The sequence below is a fragment of the Pollachius pollachius genome (genome assembly GCF_949987615.1).
Source record: "Pollachius pollachius genome assembly, chromosome: 8".
In the NCBI taxonomy this organism is placed as follows: Eukaryota; Metazoa; Chordata; class Actinopteri; order Gadiformes; family Gadidae; genus Pollachius; species Pollachius pollachius.
The window spans coordinates 12,171,607-12,190,121 of NC_136941.1; the positions used below are offsets into that span (position 1 = coordinate 12,171,607).

Here is an 18,515-nt window from a genome sequence, read left to right on the forward strand (position 1 = left end):
CTCAAGTTTTCACATTAAGTGCTCGTCTGACACAACTTTTGAGCGTTAGTGTTCAGCTCTGTTCTTAAGAGCACCATTAGGTACGGCAAGATGTGAAACCCGTCAAGGATGTGGTCAGAGCAGCAGTGAAGGGGAAGCAAGTGCACGCTTGCTGGTAGTTGTGAGCAGGTGAACCACGGAAAAACCTGCTCGGGTCGTTGGGGCTACTAATTCTCAACTTTGGCAAATATTTGTTTGAATGAGGATGAATTGATGAACAAAGATTGCTGAAGACAATGGAAATTGAGGATTCGTTGACTTCCCGGTATGTCAAAACTGGTTAGAGTCTTAGGAATTGTTAGTCTGTATTTTAATTCACAGGCCACACTTCGGTTTTAGGCTTTCTGACACGCTGTAATAGGGTTTCTAATGATGCTGATCTAATGCCTTATGTGATGAAATTTAAGTTCTAACTAGTTTTTATTCAACATTTCCATGTTTGCATTTCAACCCAGCAAGATAAACCCCATGTAGACCCAATGGGCTGACAGATGGGACTTAATGTATAAAGCGTGAACTATAATGTAAATTGTTACCTGGTTCTGAATGTGTGCTGTGACTGTGCCTAATATAGGTCTGGTTCAAGAGACAGACAGTGTAACCTCTTGGACCATACCTGTGTAAGTCCACTGCAATGCATCTGCATATCTTCCCCTTTCTCTTCTGTTGAAGCCTTTGTGGTCAGCCCTTTAAAAACCTGTGAACTTCACTTCTAAACTGTAGAAAAAGAGAAAGCAGGAGCCGTTTGTGAATCCTGCTCTCTGCATCACAGAGGTGAGTGATGAGGGATCACTGAGGAGTCTTCCATTCTTTCCTTCTTTCTCTTTAGCAGTTTGTCACTGCTATCCTGAGAAAAGAGCTTGCCCTGTACTTTGATTAAGATCCCCGACTCCGTTGCCTTCTCAAAGTGTAACCACAAAAACGCATGCATGTGTTGGTCTTTGGGAAATTGATCATGCCCTAATGGTGTTCTTTGAAGCACACGTTTGTGATTCTACACAAAGCAAGGTTTCCTTCTCCTTCCTCTTTGAAGGTTCACACAGGAAGTGAGCGATCTGCATAATGCAACAACGTTGTCCTCGACACCCTTCTCAACTCTTCATTTTCCTCGGCTTTCTGACCCCGTTCATGTTGCTTCACCTAGTTTCTCTCTTTGGGGCTGCAATTGTTCTTCTTCCTTAAGTGATCATTTAATAAAATGCGCTAAACTTCTGAATCCATTTATTCTGCCATTCGATTAGTCAAATCACCTCAACAATGCACAACCAAATTCCTCCAAACCAGTTGTTTCCTTCATTTAATCTTCATGATTACTGTCTTCTTGTTGAAAGAAGATACATTGTTTTCTCTGTGTTTTAGGATGAGGAGGATGAGGAGGATGACCGCGAAAAGACCACAGAGCACAAGAAAGACTCAGAGGTGAACATCTCTGAGACAATAGTCAACATCTCATTCCTCTTTATTATTTCTATCAATCCAGGAAGATCTGGACAATTGGTTTATCTTTCTGTGTTAAAACGTCACGTAAACATTATCCCCAGGAACCAAGTACAAAGAGGGTTAGACCTGTGGCGAAGTCTAACAGCCTGACAGGCGTCATAACCCCCACCAAGACCCCAGCCCTGAAACGCTTCGGACAGTCTATCACGGTAACCTGCACCCACATGAAAACATACTGAAGAAAAACCAACAAGCAGCGGTTTCTGTTGTATGTCTACTGACATAACTCCCCGTGACACCCAACAGCGCTCCATCAGCTTCCGAACGGAAGCGCGACCCTTGCCCCCAGCCAACATGCGCTCTCGGCAGAAGCCCTCCTTGTTCACGCGGAAACACAACAGCCAGTGCTGGAGCGACACCGTGGAGAGCCATGACCTCACAGCGAAGGAGATCAAACGGCAAGAGGTACAGCATGAGGCCGGGTGAAATACATGACATGCTAAATCCACAAGCTGATTTAGGTTTTTGGGAGGCGGTCATCGGGGAATTCCTGACTCCAAAAGTGAGAAATAGTTTGTCAAACCTTGGGTATTGCACAACTTTGGTAGTTGTAAAATGTTGTGTTTGGCTTTAGAGATTTTTACTCAGAATAAATGATCATTTTCTGGATATATGTGGCAGAGGATGTTATAAGTTATAAAGATGTTATAGTACACTTAAGGCAGTGGTTTTAGAATATGCCTGTTCCCAAGTGTCACTCTGTGTCACTCAGAGGTATAGAGTGCAGTTGTGAAAGAGGATGTGAGTCGGCATGGGACACCATGCTTCCTGTTTGCACCAATCAGCTGTGCATGTGTGTGCGTCTCTGTGTGGGGTGTGTGTGTGTGTGTGTGTGTGTGTGCATTAACTTAGATGTGCTTAAGTGCATGTGAGTGGTTTGTTCTGGGAGAGAGCTGGGAATGTCAACATGCTTTTAACGTCACACTCTCTTTCTGCGTGCAGGTTATCTACGAGCTGACACAAGGTGAAAAACAGCTGATAGAGGACCTCATTCTGGTCAAGAAGGTACAACCCCAGGACAGGCCTTAAGCCAATACAGATTTGATGTCTCAACTAGAGATGTAGCCAGGGTTGTAGAAATAGGGCAGGGGGAAGGGGGGGTTGTTGGCTCACACACAAACTGCACGTTTCTTAGTACCAGATGTCACACATAGTGGAAACAAAATAACAAGTCTACACTGAATGAGGCATGCACTCATCTCAAAGAAGTTCTCAACCGCAGATTAATTGTTATAGTTGCATTTAGTTTGTATTTAATTTTTAGCTCTAAAAGAAATGACAGGGTCGACCTTATAGCTGGCTATGGGCATGGTGACAACTTCAACATCAGCCAACTGAGGACAACGCTGTCATCATAGATGCGCTATGAAATTGAACCAACACTGTAACAGCAGACATAGAAAGCGCTTATCTTGCCACACCTCACCTGTACCTCCTGCTGTCTTGGTGGTGTGTCTGCCAGGTGTACTACGAGCCAATGCTGAAGCTTGAAATCATGACCGAGAGCGAGCTGGGCCAAATCTTTGGAACTTTGGATTCGCTCATACCACTTCATGAAGGTAAGATGTCTCCTACTGGAGACTCGCCAATGATGAAGATACGTAATGATCAGTCCAATGGTAAATTTGCATTATGGCCGTTGTTTAGGTTGAAATATTTACGATATTCTTAAGAATTCTTACCATGAGGTGCATACACACAGTGATTATAAAGAACTGCAAAGTGCAAAAGCAAGTTTTAGCAGTCAGTATATCTGTATTACGGCACAGAGTTTGCGTCTAACATCAGTGTGTTCATTGTGGTTACTTAGTGGTTTTGTTTCAGCATATCTGTCCCCACCATGCTATAATAACTATGTGTATTTGCTGCTGCAGACTTCTTGACTCGCCTAGAGAAGCTGCGAGGATCAGAGAAGACTGTAGGAGAGGTGGCGCCCACTCTGATGAATTGGGTGAGTTATCGCCATGGCAACCATGGACCATCTAAAAAAGGAGAGAGAGAAAGAGAGAGAGTGGTGAGAGTGGAGAGTTTGTCCTTCAACTTATTGACTTTATATTTGTCTCGCGCTCTCTCTCTCTCTCCCTCGAATGGCCCCCTGGAAGTTTCCCTGCCTTGAGGCCTACATCACCTACTGCTGCAACCAAGTCGGGGCCAAGGCCCTGCTGGACCTTAAGAAGCAGGACAAAGCCGTGGAGCGCTTCCTGCTTCTCTGCCAGGAGTCCCCCTTCAGCAGGAAGCTGGACCTGTGGAACTTTCTGGATCTCCCCCGGAGCCGATTGGTCAAATACCCGCTACTGCTCAAAGAGATCCAGAAGTGCACTCCACCGGAGCACCCTGATGAAGACATTCTACCTGACGCTGTGAGTGGTTCTCAGGGGGGATGGATAGTCTAGTTGTTAGGGTGTGTTGGATTCCCAGTCAAAAAGGTGTTTGTGGTTCAACTCCCAGTATCGGCAGTCAACCTGCAGGCATCATTTAAGAAAAAGCCTCATCCCGATTGATGAAATCAAAAGTAAAATCGACATGGATAAGTCGACTGCTGAATGACTACAAACCATTCCATTGAACAATCCACACTTCCCTGGACGTCATTCTTTAGGCCGGACAAAACACTTAAATCCTGTTCTTTCTCCGGGGGCCGTTCAGTTGGAGCTGATTCTGAGCATCGTGGAAGAGGTGAACAAGAAGACGGGGGAGGCAGAGTGTCAGTTCTACAGACGGGGTCTGGCCTACATGGAGGAGTCCCAGAGAATACCAGAGATCCAGCTCTCCCGCTTCCTCTACTGCCAAGGAGAACTCAAGAACAGCAAGGGACAGGTACTGCTGCTTCTCTTTCTGCCCTCTTTTTATTCTTTGTATCAATTATATCCAAGTTTTTAAAATAATCCCACATCCATATTGAAGGAGAACACGCAAATTGTCCTCTAAACTTAGTGCAACTAAATAGGGGACTATTTGCGAGGTTGCTTTGGGTTTGATGCCTGAATGTTTAGACATCTCAACCAATATTAAGAACCTAAAACCAGCCTGACATCTCGTTTCCCTCAAGAGCCAGAATGTGTCTTCTGCGGAACCCAAGCCAAATGGTCAGCGTTTTCTTGCTTTCATTTCTCCCCCCCTCCCCCTCATGTGCCTTCGTCTCCGTCCCGCAATCTGCCCCTTAGCGGCTCCATGTGTTCCTGTTCGAGCTGGCCTTGGTGCTGACCCGGCTTGTGGAGGACCGGGAGGGGGGCCACGTCTACCAGGTGTACCGCCAGCCCTTCCCCAACGCCCTGCTCAACCTGGAGGACATCCCGGACACAGAGGCCGGAGGGGGGGGCACCTTCCGTACCGCCTTCACCGGAGGCAACGACAAAGGTCAGAGTTGTGGGGGGGCGGGGCAGGGTGGTGGGGATCTTCTTGTGGTTTGGGTGTTCGTCGGTAAGGTTGGAGGGGTCGAATCCCACTGTCTCCCACTCTACAGACAGTGGGATTCTGTGCTCTAAGCCACTTTGACACCTTGAGCAAGTGGCTTCCTTCCTCCTTCATGACGTTTAGAAAATTGTGGGGACAAATTATTATGTACAAGGATAATGTAGAAAATTATGTACTTTGGTTTAACATACAAGAAAATACTAACTGTGGAATAATACTATGGTTTAAATGACAAATTGGTGTATAATATGTTCTGTTATGTTCTGTTAAGCCTTAACAGACACACACACAGTTAGCTGTTAAGGCTTAACAGCTAACAGATATACCGTATCTGAACAATACAATACAATACCCGTAGGTCACGGTATTGTACATTTAAGGCGACCAAAAGCCACCTTCCACTTCCATGTCTGTAACTTTCTCCATCTCTCACACACAGTGAGGAACTGCTTCCGCGTGAGTAGCAGGGGCCGCGCCAAAGCCCAGTCCCACAGCCTGCAGGCCAACGATTCCTTCAACAAGCAGCAGTGGATCACCTGTCTGCGCCAGGCCATCATCCAATCGCGGGACAGGAGTTCCCTGACTAGCCAGAGTCTGCAGAGTCCGCCCCCTGACCCCACCCTCAATAACTTAGCTGAACTCAGCCTCAACCCAGCTACAGAGATGACCCACCACCCCACGCACTGACAGATACATGTCATGTCAAAGTGATGCTGTGTGTCTGTGTGTATGTAATGCATACATGGGTAAGCAGTGAAAGGATATGCAATAATATTTTTAGCAGAGATATTTGTAAAATATTTTTTCTAGTTACACCCACCTTGAGAGACAACCAATGTTTTCCTTTAATGTATTTTATGCTGTGGATGTCATGTTACAAACTGTGCAAAAGGTACTTCTGTACATGTCTTTAAGTTTTGTGTCATATATTTTTTAAATAAACGTACGCTTAAAGTCTTTTGAGGCCCTCCTTTGGTCGGTGTACTTTGTTTGGGCTAAGTAGACGTAGCGAGATTTACATAGAACAGATTAGTGCAGATTATCTCTCTCTCTCTCTCTCTGTCTCTCTCTGGCTCTCTCACTCTCTGGCTCTCTTTCTCACTCTCTCTCTCTGTCTCTCTGTCCCTCCCCATGTCTTCCATCCAATTGGCAGGGGGTGTAGGGGAGGTAGACCCAGGGAGCTAACCTACGGAAACTGTAGACGGTCCCTTATGCATTTTTAACAGCTCAGCAGGTGATGGGAACAGAGCGGAGGGACAGTTTGTCCACAGATAGAGTGACCAGCAACTGATCGGGTAGGTGCAAGCACTTCTCTTCGGCCGGGCTAATGCTACAATATTCGTACAGGGTTTGTGTAAGATTTACAAAACCCTTTATTTGGATTGAAGTGCATGTTTGACAAATGTATTGCTGCAACAAGGACGCATCTAGCTAAGGGGCTTCCTAAAACACTAAGCTGTGCTGTGCTCTGTTATGCAATAGACCTGTTCAGTGTAGGACAGCCCAGGTCAGGGGTAGCGCTTACTCAAAGCGTTTTGTGTAGTTGCTTTGTAACGATGCTTCAATGTTCATGGCTAGAGAGATTGTGTAGTGAAGATGTCAGAAAGCCGGGTGACCTTCCGGAGAGACACACATTATCACAACGGAGAGCAGCACAATAAACACAGAAGGGGATGCATTGGAAAGTTGAGGGGATTTACATCCAGGGAGCGTGTGTGCATCATTCTACACCGCCGTGGCTTACAGGCCGCTCTTCCTCACTCTGCTATAAATAATCTTCCCAGTCTTATCACCTTGCCGGGAGAGAACAGGAGTATAGATGACTCCCCAACTGTTGTTTGTTGAAATCAAGACACTCTTTCCTGCAGGCTGGTCATGTGACACACACCCTGTGTCTTGCCCTGCCTTATCGTGACCCTGGCCGTAAGGAGACGAAGTGGAAGGAGTTCAACCATCAAGGGCCTCGTTGTCATGTATCTGTTCCTCGATAGACTGTGTTGAAGGTACTGAAGCAGAAATGCCGGGGGCCAGTGGGGGCAACGTGGAGGGCTCGTGCCAAGCCCTGTGCCAGACGCTGATATCCCAGAATGGCCTCCAGAGGGAGACGGCTGACATCTCTCAGTCGGTCCTCTACACCTCGCTCATGGGCCTGCTCCTGGTCACAGATAATGAGGTGGGTTCGAGGAGCGTGATTGACATGAGAACATCATCCTTAGTTGGCGGGCTCATGAGAACGTCACCTCTGGTTGGATATTGTTTTTTTTGGCTTCTCTTACACATGGTCCATGATTCTGATAGAGAAACGTTCAAATGTAGAATAAACGTATACTTAGAAAAGGGAATGAGTCCCACACACTTACAAACACATGTTTAGCGCTGTGTGCATGTTGTCTTAATAGGATGACTCCTCCAGCATTGACCTTCTTTTAGCTTCCCTGGCTAGGCTATGCTAATTAGATTAGTAGGCTAAATCTGTCCCGCCCAGCGTTGTGTACACACACACACACACACACACAAACCTTCTGAAATGGACATGTTGTACGGACAAAAAGGTCAGGTACAAACTATGGGAAAGTTCACCCCGTGAATTGACTCCTCTCAATGCTATTTATGCTATTTTTTGCTTTTTATTCACAAATTCTAGTGACGGTGATAGTTGAATACTGTTGATAGGACTGGTATAACATTAGCCTCTCCTTCTCTTGCCTTGCTTACAGAAAGAGCTGCTAAACTTGGGGAGTGGAAGAGTTGGCCTTAGGAATGTAGGAAACACTGTAAGTTCCTAAAGCAACTAAATTCTACTCAATTCGAGTGTTTCAAGCTCTTTATTCAAGTACACGTGACCCAAAAATAAAAACATTCCCTGTCTCCATTGTCCCCGGGTGCTAGTGTTTCCTGAACGCAGTGGTCCAGTGCTTGTCCCACACGCCCGGCTTGAGGGACTACTGCCTCCTCAAGACGTTCAGACAGGAGAAGAGCTCCAAGGAAGAGGCTAAACTCATGGAAGGTACGCTGTCCACGCACCAAGCCATCCTTACAACTATGCTCCTATTTGGCTCCAAACGCCATTCTTCTCTGCTTGATCGCCATGATCTTCATGTTGATCGCCCTCCTCCTCTCTCAGCGTTCTCTCGGGTGCTGGCGGGCCTTTGGGAGGTGGACGGGGAGGACACAGAGGTCAATCCACGACAGTTTTACTCGATCTTCAAAGAAACAGTGCCTTACTTTAGCGGCTACAGGTAAGGATACACTCGGTCCCCAGGGAGTAGTTTGTTGGACATCATGCAGAGGTCCAGGTGTTCTCTTCTGCATGAGCGTCACACATTGTGTTTAGGAAAAGGTCAAATATAAAAACATCCATCCATGGTGTTGCTCTTAGAGCGACATCATCAACATTTCGCTTCTATCTCTCTCTCTCTCTCTCTCACTCTCTGTGTGACCTTTAATGTTTCCAGTCAGCAGGATGCCCAGGAGTTCCTGCGGTTCCTATTGGACAGACTACACACTGAGGTCAACAGACGAGTGTGTGTGCGACGAACAGGCAAGGAGCCTGTACAAAAATATGCCAAATTCAGGTTAGCATGCAGTATTTATTTACTGACCTCCGTGGATTTTTTTTAAGATTCTTCCTCACCTTTACACCAGCGCTCACACCCCACCATTTGCCACCTCTCAGAATCTCAGAAGAGGCCGCGGCGATGTGGAAGAAACACTTGGAGCGAGATGACAGTAAAATAGTGGGTCAGTTAACAAGCCATTACGGCTGCTGCTCCTCTTCCCCTTCTCCCCGATCACAATCACAACCACGATCATCCATGGTTCTCTCCCATCTCATCATCCTCTCTCTCCCACGGTCCTATCAGACCTGTTCTCTGGCCAGCTGCGTAGCTCCCTCCACTGCTCCGTGTGTTCCCACCACTCCAACACGTTCGACGTCTTCTGTGACCTGTCCCTCCCCATGCCCAAGAGGGGCTCCGCCGGCGGGGTCACCCTCAGGGAGTGTCTGGACCTCTTCTCTCAGGAGGAGAAGCTGGACAAGGAGAACGCACCGGTAGGTCATCAGCACACAAGGACACAAGGTGGGCCAGATTAAAGGAGGTCAGATACGGACACAGAACGGAACGCTAGTCACTTGACGGAGAAAAGGGGTGTTTTTTACGCTGTTAGACCTAGGAGAAGTACATTTAGTCTTTATTTATAATTATGATTATATGCATTATCAGCAGCAGCAGCAGCAGCATCATCAGCCCCCATCATCAACTTCCGTGTCATTTTAATGTATTTTGCGGATTCATGTGTGTGCTTTTCACAATGTCTTTGTCTTGGTGTCTGTGTCCCTGTCTGTGGCTGTATGTGTGTCTCTAAGATGTGTGAGCGGTGTACCAGGCGAACACAGAGCACCAAAAGGCTTTCCATACAGAGGTTCCCTCAGGTCATCGTTATCCGTATCCATGGCAACCATTCCATTCCTTCCTTCCGTCTGATTTGAATGCTATGGACTTTTCCTGTAAAATATGAATGACACAATAATTTGTTTAGGTGCCGATATTAATGTGGGTGTAGATATTGACGGAGATCCATCTTGGAATAAGATAAGAACCTTAATACCTCGCATCAGACCTGAACCGTTTCACCATGTCCCGCTGGTCCATCAGTAAAAGCACAGTGTGTGTGTCATTCCCACTACTCAACCTTGACCTTGGACCCTATGGACCTGTTGACTGTGGTAACAAACACTTCTACATCCATTCCCATCCTGTGCGACTAGTCTGTCTTCCCTGTTTGTTTTTGCTTGCTTTACGGTGGTTCGTTGGATTTTTGTGATTTTTGTGATCGCCACTGTGCGCACGTCTATAAGAGAATCTGTGTCCTCTTGCAGGTGCAGTGTTGTATGACCTATATGCCGTATGTAACCACTCTGGGACAGTGAACATGGGCCATTACACGGCTTGTTGTCGGGAGGACAATGGATGGTGCTTCTACAATGACTCCAGGTGACAAATACCCACTATATACCCACTTACGAACAATGCAATGTCTGGTCTTCAATACTGGAAACAAAAGCAGCACATTATTCGACAATAATATTTCTTGATCATGAAATTTACTGAAGAAACTAAAATCTGTGACCTTTTATCTCAGGCCTTTCTAATTGTGTTCTTCTCTGGTTCTCCCACCTCTACACCTTGTCTCTTCCTCCCGCCCCTGGCAGTGTGACTCCAGTCTCGGAGAACCAGCTCCAGACAAACCAAGCCTATGTGCTCTTCTACCAGCGCACTAACAGCAATTCCACTTTAAGGAAATAAACCTCAGGCTGGCTGGATGACCTTATAACATCTTGCGCAGCCAATCAGGGCCGCTTTACCTCATTGTACACCAAACTAGTAGACACAGCTTTACACTAGCACTGGCACCTCTGACTTTGTCAGCTAATGAGGACTGAAGTGTTCAGTTTTCTTGTTACTTAAGGGAAATAATGAGGATACCTGATATGTAAGAAGGCATTCTAGGGAATTTAGAGGGAAAAGCTATTCTTGTTGCTTACAGAATATTTTGAGCTGTACTGGCCAGCTCTTCCCTCAAGGGACCTAGTTCTACAAATAGACACACTCTCCGTTTGCTGCTATGATTTATTTAGGTTGGCTAGATATCAATGGACTTAATCATGCGGATATAACACCTGGAGTATGTAGAAGTTAGAGGATTAACTATGGCACAACTTAAAGATTGAAATCAGGTTTAAGAAGTCTTGAGCTTTAAACATATAAACTGAATGTATGCCATTGTAACCCATGTTACAATATGACAGTTAGTTATGTTGTGCACTCTAAAAAGTGTTTTGTGTTATTTGTTCTTTAAAGGACTTAAATACAGTAATTGCTTGACTAATGTATACATTGGGTTAGACACCTTTTTTTAAGATATATTTTATACTTCACTGTTCCCTGACAAAATACTGAATAATGTGACATTTAGATGCCCGCAACTGACCTCCCTGTATTATACCACTCTGAACCAAAAATAAAGTTCCATTTTACAATTTGCCTGAACTCTGCTTGGAGTTTTACTGGCTGCCTACGGGGCGCATGCGTAGTGTGTAGTGGGCTGAGCTTCTAGTCGGTCAGGAAGAGGAGAAAGGCGGACACAGCAACTTCAAACGGTAATATTACATACTTAGTCGTAACTATTTAGTTCTTTAAAACTAACGTCAGTTCCTTTATGAAATTCGGATGGACTTAAGGGTTGTACAATTGTCTTTAGTAGCATTGAAAGAACCATACATCAGATACTCGTCACTAAAACAACACAAAACACTATTAGCTTCGATGCTAGCTTACGCTAGTTGGTTTGACAGGCCTGGGCCAGAACCAGAACCCAGCCCGGGGTGTTCCGTGTTAAACACCCAGAACCAGAACCCAATCCGCGTTGTTCCGTGTTATACACCAAGAACCAGAAGCCAGCCCAGGGTATTCATTGTTAAAACACCAAGAACCAGAACCCAGCGCGCAGTGTTCCGTGTTATACCACCCAGAACTAGAACCAGAACCTAGCGCGGAGTATTCAGTTTCAAACACCCAGAACCAGAACCTAGCGCGGAGTGTTCCGTGTTAAAACTTCCAGAACCAGATCCGAGCCCGGGGTTTTCCGTGTTAAAACACCCGGAACCAGAACCCAGCCTAGGGTGTTCCATGTTAAACACCAAGAACCAGAACCCAGCTCAGAGTAGTCTATGGTCTCTAGATGTACCCCCAGTCCAAAGATTAGTTGTTTCAGAATCACATCTTCTCCCCTAGGATCGCTAGGAAGGTAAACACAATATGATCCTGATCTTTTCTTATTCCCTATAAACCAACACAGTACGACTGTAAAGTTATTCCAAAAGAAAAGTAGGCAAGTAGCGAATGTTATAGCAACACCACTACATTGTTAATGCTTCTGTTTTTTATAAGTGTTCATTTTCATCAATTAATTTCAGATGGCAGCCATCAGGAAGAAGTTGGTGATTGTAGGGGACGGAGCCTGCGGAAAGACCTGTCTGCTCATCGTCTTCAGTAAGGACCAGTTTCCAGAGGTCTACGTCCCAACCGTGTTTGAGAACTATGTGGCAGACATTGAGGTGGATGGGAAACAGGTAAAAAAGTATTTGTTATTGTTATTTAATGATGTTTGATTTACCAAATAAAATCTATATATTAGTTCTAGAATTATAGGCAGATTTAGCGATTGGGCGATATGACAAAAATATCCTATCACAAGTAGGGGTGTAACGGTACACTGAAGTCACGGTTCGGTTCATACCTCGGTTCAGACATCACGGTTCGGTACGAGTTTGGTACAATGAAGGGAAAAGAAAAAACAAAAATGCAGAAGGTAATTCTTTTTTATTGTGCATGTCTCAGGTTGTACCACCTAGTGTCATACAGTCTCTCCCCTGAGCTAGCTGCAACAGCCTGAACTGTGTAATCTAAGATGTAAACAGTAAACATTAAGTACCACACATCACCTCCAGACTCCATCCGTAACTTGTGAACAAAATTAAGACAATTAGTTATAAAACTGAAAATGCAACATGTCTTATTTATGAAAGTGCAAAGTACATAGAGTTGGCGCATTTCCACCGGAGGGTGCGGGTCAGTTCAGTGCGGCTTGGTGGAGTAGTGAAGGTGCGGTTCAGCGCAGCTTAGTTCCGGCTTGCGTTTCCACCGCCGACAGTACCCTTATGGTGGGGGGGCGGGGGGGATTAAAAGAAGAACGCGCACAATGAACAAAGATCAACAATGTAGGACGCCCAAGATTGACTGCAAACTTTTGTGCGACATTTTCATTTTCAATAAACGAAGCTTTCGACATTGTCCAGAAATACCTCGCGGATAATGTGTTTGTTTGTTATTATCCCGCTGTCTCACGGAAGTGTGATTCTGTCGACCAATCAACGGACAGCGTGATTAGCTCGAACTTACCGGCACCCTTTCAGGCGTCACAGTACCCCTAAGGAGGACGAGTACGGCTCAGTCCGGGTCACGCCCACTTTTGGCGGTGGAAACGCGGTCCGTGCCGCACCTTTGCGAACCGAATCCTCCGGTGGAAACGTGGCATTAGCGAACTGAACCGACCCGCAACCTCCGGTGTGCCATTAGTTGTCCCTGAAGAACTCGCGTATCTAACATTAGTTCCGCATTACATTAATTAATTCGCATTTTATACCATGTATTCTCCTTGTAAATCCATGCACCGAACCGTAACGTCCGTACCAATACGGTTCAATACGAATACATGTATCATTACACCCCTAATCACAAGGCAGGATCACAATCCACAATCTTATCATGATTCTTTTTCATGTTTTGCTAGTTACAGTATAATCAAACTAATTTCCCTGTTAAAAAATATGGCATTAGATATGTGTGAATGAACGGCTAGATGGATTCCCCAGACAAATAGATTCCCTGATTGGTCAGAAGAAGGCAGGAGTGGTCTAAAAGCTGAATTGTCTAATACAGCACATGACAGGTATGAGACCTGTCAAATAGAAACAGATATTCTTACATTTCACGCTCTTAATACCTGACAGAATTCTTTTCTTAAATTATAGTGTCTAGATCATGCAATAGATCTTGCCTATAGTACATTCTAATAGGTCCACATCCATTGCAATCGGCTTACATAGGCTATCAACCATAGGTAAGAAAATTATTATTACTAAAGATTTTGATGGAGGAATGCTCCGCAGTGTTAAAAATAAGAAAATAAAGTCTCTCACACAAGCTGTACATGTTTACTCAATATTCATGCTCATTAAGAAGCAATGGGGAACAAATGGGTCAATCCGCTGTCTAGTGTTGTTGAAACTGAAACGCAGAAAGGCTGATGTTAAAGATGGGCATAAGGAGAGACGACAGCCAGTCAGGTTCCAGCTATCAACACAGGTAGACCTGGATCGCTGAGTCTGCCTCTCGGTCCATGTTAAGACCGCGGTACCTTTGTGCGCTTTAAGTACATGATTGCAAAAAACACAAATAACTACAGGAAGGGATTACGCAACTCACTCGCGCTGGTGAAAATGGTTCTCTCCGTTGGTACTTGGTATTGGATTTTCGCTGTTCTGCTAAATGAAATGGTACCATCTTTTTTCTAAAGTACGCTGAAACGCATCATTCACATGTATTTAAACTTTTAATCAGTCAAACGCTTTCTTTCATTATTCATTACGGCGCCTGGCCTAGAGGCAGCTGTGGGAAACTCACTGTTTCAGCTAGAATTCGAACACTAGAAGAACTTCGATACTTGAAGTGTCCGAGAAGCTTAACCGCTGTTCAGACGGAGCTTCACAATCCACACACACCGTTGCGTTATACTATCGGTGTCCGGAAAGCCTAGCCCTTAATGAAGGTAATAACCCTTTTTGAAGAAAGTGTGATTTGATTTGGCAGAGGAAACAACTTTGGGTGCGTGTACGAGCCATAGGACTATATCTGTATTGTGCTACAATGCATATTCTAACATTCTCTCGGTAAAGGCAGATCATGGCAGATCGTGCAACATTTTATCTAGGTCTTGTCGTTTTTTTGGTTACCTTGAAGTAGGGATGGGCATTTGAAGAAATTTCCTTGATCGAGCATCGCTAGAGTTATCGATCAATTATCGATTAATCATTAACTTTTTTCTATTGAAATTCCCGTTGGTAGAAAATACAAAATGCAGCATGTTTTTATCAATGAAATCTTTATTCCAACAATAATGTATGGGCCAACATTAATACAATATAGTTAACTTGAAGACCTACAACTGTTTAACAGTTTTGAAATAATAAATACAGGCATTATAGGTTATAGGCCTATGCGGCGCTCGTAAAGTCCGAACAATGCGCCTACAGTCGCTCTTAAAGGTTTGGATACGATTCAACAAGACTAAATCTGTACCCTATTCCAATTACAATAAGTAGCCAACTTATCGGACAACAATAATCAAACAAAGGCAGTAGGCTAAACGTGGGCATTAAACTGTATAACTGTTTTGAAAAAAAGGGGGGGAAAAGGCCGACATATAATGCCTATAGGCTGCAGCCGGCGTGCGGAAAAGGCTCGCAACAAAAAGATGAGCCACCCATTTACCAACAATTGCATGAACAAGTCTATCTAAAAGCAATACCTTATTGAACATATACAAGGCTGAACTTGTTGCTAAAATATCACAGTTTTGGCAAAATGTAACGACTCCAAGAGGCACCAAGCCGAAAGAATAGCGGAGCGAGAGACAACACATTTAGAAAAAAAAGAGCGACTCACATACGGTGGTGACTGTCCCTACTGTCTCATAGCATACAGTAACTCCAGCCTACATATTTTTGTTTAGGAATATAAGCATGTTAACATGCTCGGGGGTCAGACGCGAACGCAGCCTTGTAACTGTCAGTCCAGCAGCAGAAAACACCCGCTCTGACGGGACCGAAGTTGCGGGGATGCAGAGGTATTGTCGCGCTAACTTTGACAGCCTGGGGAACCGTCTTCAATTCACTTTCCACCAGTCGGCAGGGTGGTATTTCTCCCACATAGTGATATTCAATTAAATGCTTCAAGACTCACAGTATGCAACACAACGTCCTTTTGATCGATAACAATATAAATTGATCGACGCATTTCTTAACGATCAATTATCGAGCATCGATTAATTATGCCCATCCCTACCTTGAAGTTTATTTTGGAAAAGGTAGCTGGTTGGATTGTGGGAAGGTCTAAATAATCAGATGTTTGTGAATCAGTTCAACTGTAACATGGTACATTGGAGCAATGAGAAGGAGATACATCTTATCTTTTATTCTCCTCGCTGCTTACCCCTTCTCTCTTGGCCACCCCAGGTGGAGCTGGCATTATGGGATACAGCCGGTCAAGAGGACTACGACAGACTGAGGCCCCTCTCCTACCCAGACACTGATGTCATCCTAATGTGTTTCTCTGTTGACAGCCCTGACAGTTTAGGTAGGGAAAGCATTATTAGTTCAACTGATTAAATGTTTTCTTTACAAACTAAACGAGTATGGTAAAATTAAACATTTGTAGATGTTTGGGGCATGGTTCCCTTGTTACATAATCATATTCTTATTAGACAAAAACCGAAATCTGAGATGAAGTCATGCATATCGATAATTTCTGGTATTATGATCTATCCCCCAAATATTTAACTCAAATGTACAATTTCTAATGTTTATGTCATTTTTTATATGTATTCATATTTGTTCTAGATAATATTCCTGAAAAATGGACTCCTGAAGTGAAACACTTCTGTCCAAATGTCCCCATTATCTTGGTGGGCAACAAGAAAGACCTCCGCAACGATGAACACACCAGACGAGAGCTCGCCAAAATGAAACAGGTAGCGATTTATTTTTGTGTGTGTGTGTGTCGGACCCACTAGTGCTAAACAAACATAAAATGTAGCAAATAATAGTTTCCCATTAGATATAATTCCAGAGAGCAAATATCATGCCAAAACGATTTAAAGGATAATGTAGTGGGTTCATTCCCCAGTGTCCATTGTCTAAACTTCCTTGAGCCAATTATACCCCTACCTGCTCAATAATGACGTGTATCTATATTAACAGAAAGTCGCTTTGGCTACATGTGTCTGCTTAATGACTAAATAGTAAACAGCGAAGAGGTCAAACGTGTTTAAATACCCCACCCTTCACACCTTCAGCTAACCCTTTGTACGGTCTTTTCCCGTGTTGCCAGGAACCTGTGCAATTTGAAGAGGGTAGGGACATGGCCACTCGCATCAGTGCCTTTGGATACCAGGAGTGCTCTGCCAAGACCAAAGACGGAGTGAGGGAGGTCTTCGAGACGGCCACCCGGGCAGCGCTGCAGGCCAAAAAGCGGGGAAACAAATCCAACTGCCTTCTGTTATAGGCTCACTGAGGAAGGGCAAGCAAGAATAGGGCTCTTGGGCGAGAACAGAGGGCAGCTTCCGTTGAGTTTATAGGGTAGGGTTGGATACTGGGGAGGGCTAAGAAAAATACAGGGGATGCCTTATTTCTAAACATCCAGTTACTCTTACTCCTGGCACATCCGAACAGGTCTGTTTTGATTGGGGATCTACTGCCCAACTATTACTCTATATGTTGATGACGTGCCATATCGCTTGCACCAAACAAACCCCCAAGGATCGAGTGTTGTGCAGGGCAGGTGGCGGGGACGATGGGAAACATCAGAAGAGTGTAGGTCCATGCCAGGCTTAACGCAGAGGGGGACACACAGGAGGAAAACAGTACAGGACGTAACAACGGATACTTCAGAATAAAGGCCATATATATATATATACATATATATATATATATATATATATATATCTATGTGTGTGGATCTTACATTGTATCGCCTATATGTAGTGCCTTGAAAGCAGCGGTTAGTGAAAGTGTGGGATAACCCGGATTGTTGGGGATTTAGTCATTATTGTCCATGCTTCACCTTTAGTGAAAGCTTCCTCCCCTGTCATTGGCTAGTCCTCTTTCCGGCTCATCTTCTTACTCAGGCGCTTTGAAAGGGGTATGCCTGAAAACCAGATTGTATGAGATGTAACCCATGTCACATTACTCATCGTGATGGACCTTTCCGTATGCGTGTGTATGTCCGTCTGTCCGTATGTCGTTTGCACTCCATTACAGGTCTGCATGCAGTGAATATGTGAATATTTGTACTTTCTCTGTGTTTATGTATTGTAGGTAAAGGCCTTTTTCGAGTCATTAAACCCCTTGTTCCCATGCCAAAGTTACCCCCAATGGCCAGGTCTGATGGTTCAAACGGGTAATCCAATCAAAACAGCTCCTCAGTGACATGGAAGCTTTCACATGCTTACTGGAAGACATTGTATCATCACTTGAGGCACAATCATTTGACAGTTAATCATTTGTTCAGTTTATAGGACCTTTTTTTATGTATGCAACAGATGCATGTCATTGTTATTAATCTGTGGGTTTAGTCATGAGTGGTGTAGTTGATGAGAAGGATTTGCTTTCAGATACCTGAAGTTAACATATTACAGTGTCCTTTATGTACTGTATGACGTATAAGGCCTTGTTCTGACATGCGTCTGACATGTATTTCCAGATTGCCTTTCACTTGACTCCCCTTTTATTAATTTGTATCTTATTGTATTATCCAATTCATGGTTCTAATTTGCTTAGTATATTTTAATAGTTTTGTTTAATCCTGCTGTTATGATCATCTTATGCCAGTTGAATGATAAATTGTAACCAGAGCATGTTCATTCAAAATTGAAGGTCAAGCTTGAGGTGAAAGGATTTTAGGGGGGAGGGCAAATCTTATGTTTTTTTTTGTACTGTGATATCGTCAAATATATGGAGGTTTTTTTTCCAAATAAACGCTGGGAATAGGGTTTACTGTTTTGCATCTGTTTCTTTAAAGTTAACACCTAATTGTGGAGGATTATGTTCTAAATATATATCCCCAAAAAATTGTGCATGCCAGTTTTTATCGAGAAAAATGTAATGCACATTGTAAACACCTTCGTAGCTGTCCAATCAGCACGGTGTGAAAGTGCACTGCCGT

At 44.3% G+C, this 18,515-nt stretch overlaps 3 protein-coding genes across 4 annotated transcripts; all 3 read left to right on the top strand.

Moving 5' to 3' along the window:
• Positions 1-63: 63 nt before the first annotated feature.
• On the top strand, positions 64-5,905 carry arhgef3l (Rho guanine nucleotide exchange factor (GEF) 3, like). 2 transcript variants are annotated; one of them, XM_079741199.1, is made up of 13 exons: positions 64-304; positions 614-659; positions 763-813; positions 1,399-1,458; positions 1,581-1,688; positions 1,786-1,944; positions 2,482-2,544; positions 3,002-3,098; positions 3,414-3,490; positions 3,642-3,899; positions 4,186-4,356; positions 4,704-4,896; positions 5,393-5,905. In XM_079741199.1, exons 1-13 carry the CDS (start codon positions 276-278, stop codon positions 5,638-5,640), a joined length of 1,560 nt encoding a protein of 519 aa, XP_079597325.1. In that variant the 5' UTR covers positions 64-275; the 3' UTR covers positions 5,641-5,905. The 2 variants fall into 2 exon arrangements, with proteins under 2 accessions (XP_079597325.1, XP_079597326.1); XM_079741200.1 differs by lacking the exon at positions 763-813.
• Positions 5,906-6,970: 1,065 nt separating this feature from the next.
• On the top strand, positions 6,971-10,939 carry usp21 (ubiquitin specific peptidase 21; the record flags this gene model as incomplete). Its single annotated transcript, XM_079741600.1, has 11 exons — positions 6,971-7,126; positions 7,671-7,727; positions 7,843-7,960; positions 8,078-8,192; positions 8,409-8,539; positions 8,638-8,694; positions 8,817-9,004; positions 9,320-9,398; positions 9,572-9,679; positions 9,833-9,947; positions 10,166-10,939. 11 exons carry the CDS (start codon positions 6,971-6,973, stop codon positions 10,257-10,259), a joined length of 1,218 nt encoding a protein of 405 aa, XP_079597726.1. The 3' UTR covers positions 10,260-10,939.
• Positions 10,940-11,052: 113 nt separating this feature from the next.
• On the top strand, positions 11,053-18,342 carry LOC307079193 (rho-related GTP-binding protein RhoA-C-like). Its single transcript, XM_079741332.1, has 5 exons — positions 11,053-11,113; positions 11,930-12,085; positions 15,809-15,929; positions 16,193-16,323; positions 16,683-18,342. The coding sequence occupies exons 2-5, from the start codon at positions 11,930-11,932 to the stop codon at positions 16,854-16,856; spliced, it is 582 nt and encodes a 193-aa protein (XP_079597458.1). The 5' UTR covers positions 11,053-11,113; the 3' UTR covers positions 16,857-18,342.
• The last annotated feature ends 173 nt before the right edge of the window (positions 18,343-18,515 follow it).

Coding starts and splice junctions, on each gene's coding strand:
- arhgef3l (XM_079741199.1), top strand. CDS start 276: ATGGAAATTGAGGATTCGTTGACTTCCCG. Junction 305..613: donor GAGGATTCGTTGACTTCCCG/GTATGTCAAAAC, acceptor TGCCTAATATAG/GTCTGGTTCAAGAGACAGAC. Junction 2,545..3,001: donor ACCTCATTCTGGTCAAGAAG/GTACAACCCCAG, acceptor TGTGTCTGCCAG/GTGTACTACGAGCCAATGCT.
- LOC307079193 (XM_079741332.1), top strand. CDS start 11,930: ATGGCAGCCATCAGGAAGAAGTTGGTGATTGTAGGGGACGGAGCCTGC. Junction 12,086..15,808: donor TTGAGGTGGATGGGAAACAG/GTAAAAAAGTAT, acceptor TGGCCACCCCAG/GTGGAGCTGGCATTATGGGA. Junction 15,930..16,192: donor TGACAGCCCTGACAGTTTAG/GTAGGGAAAGCA, acceptor TATTTGTTCTAG/ATAATATTCCTGAAAAATGG.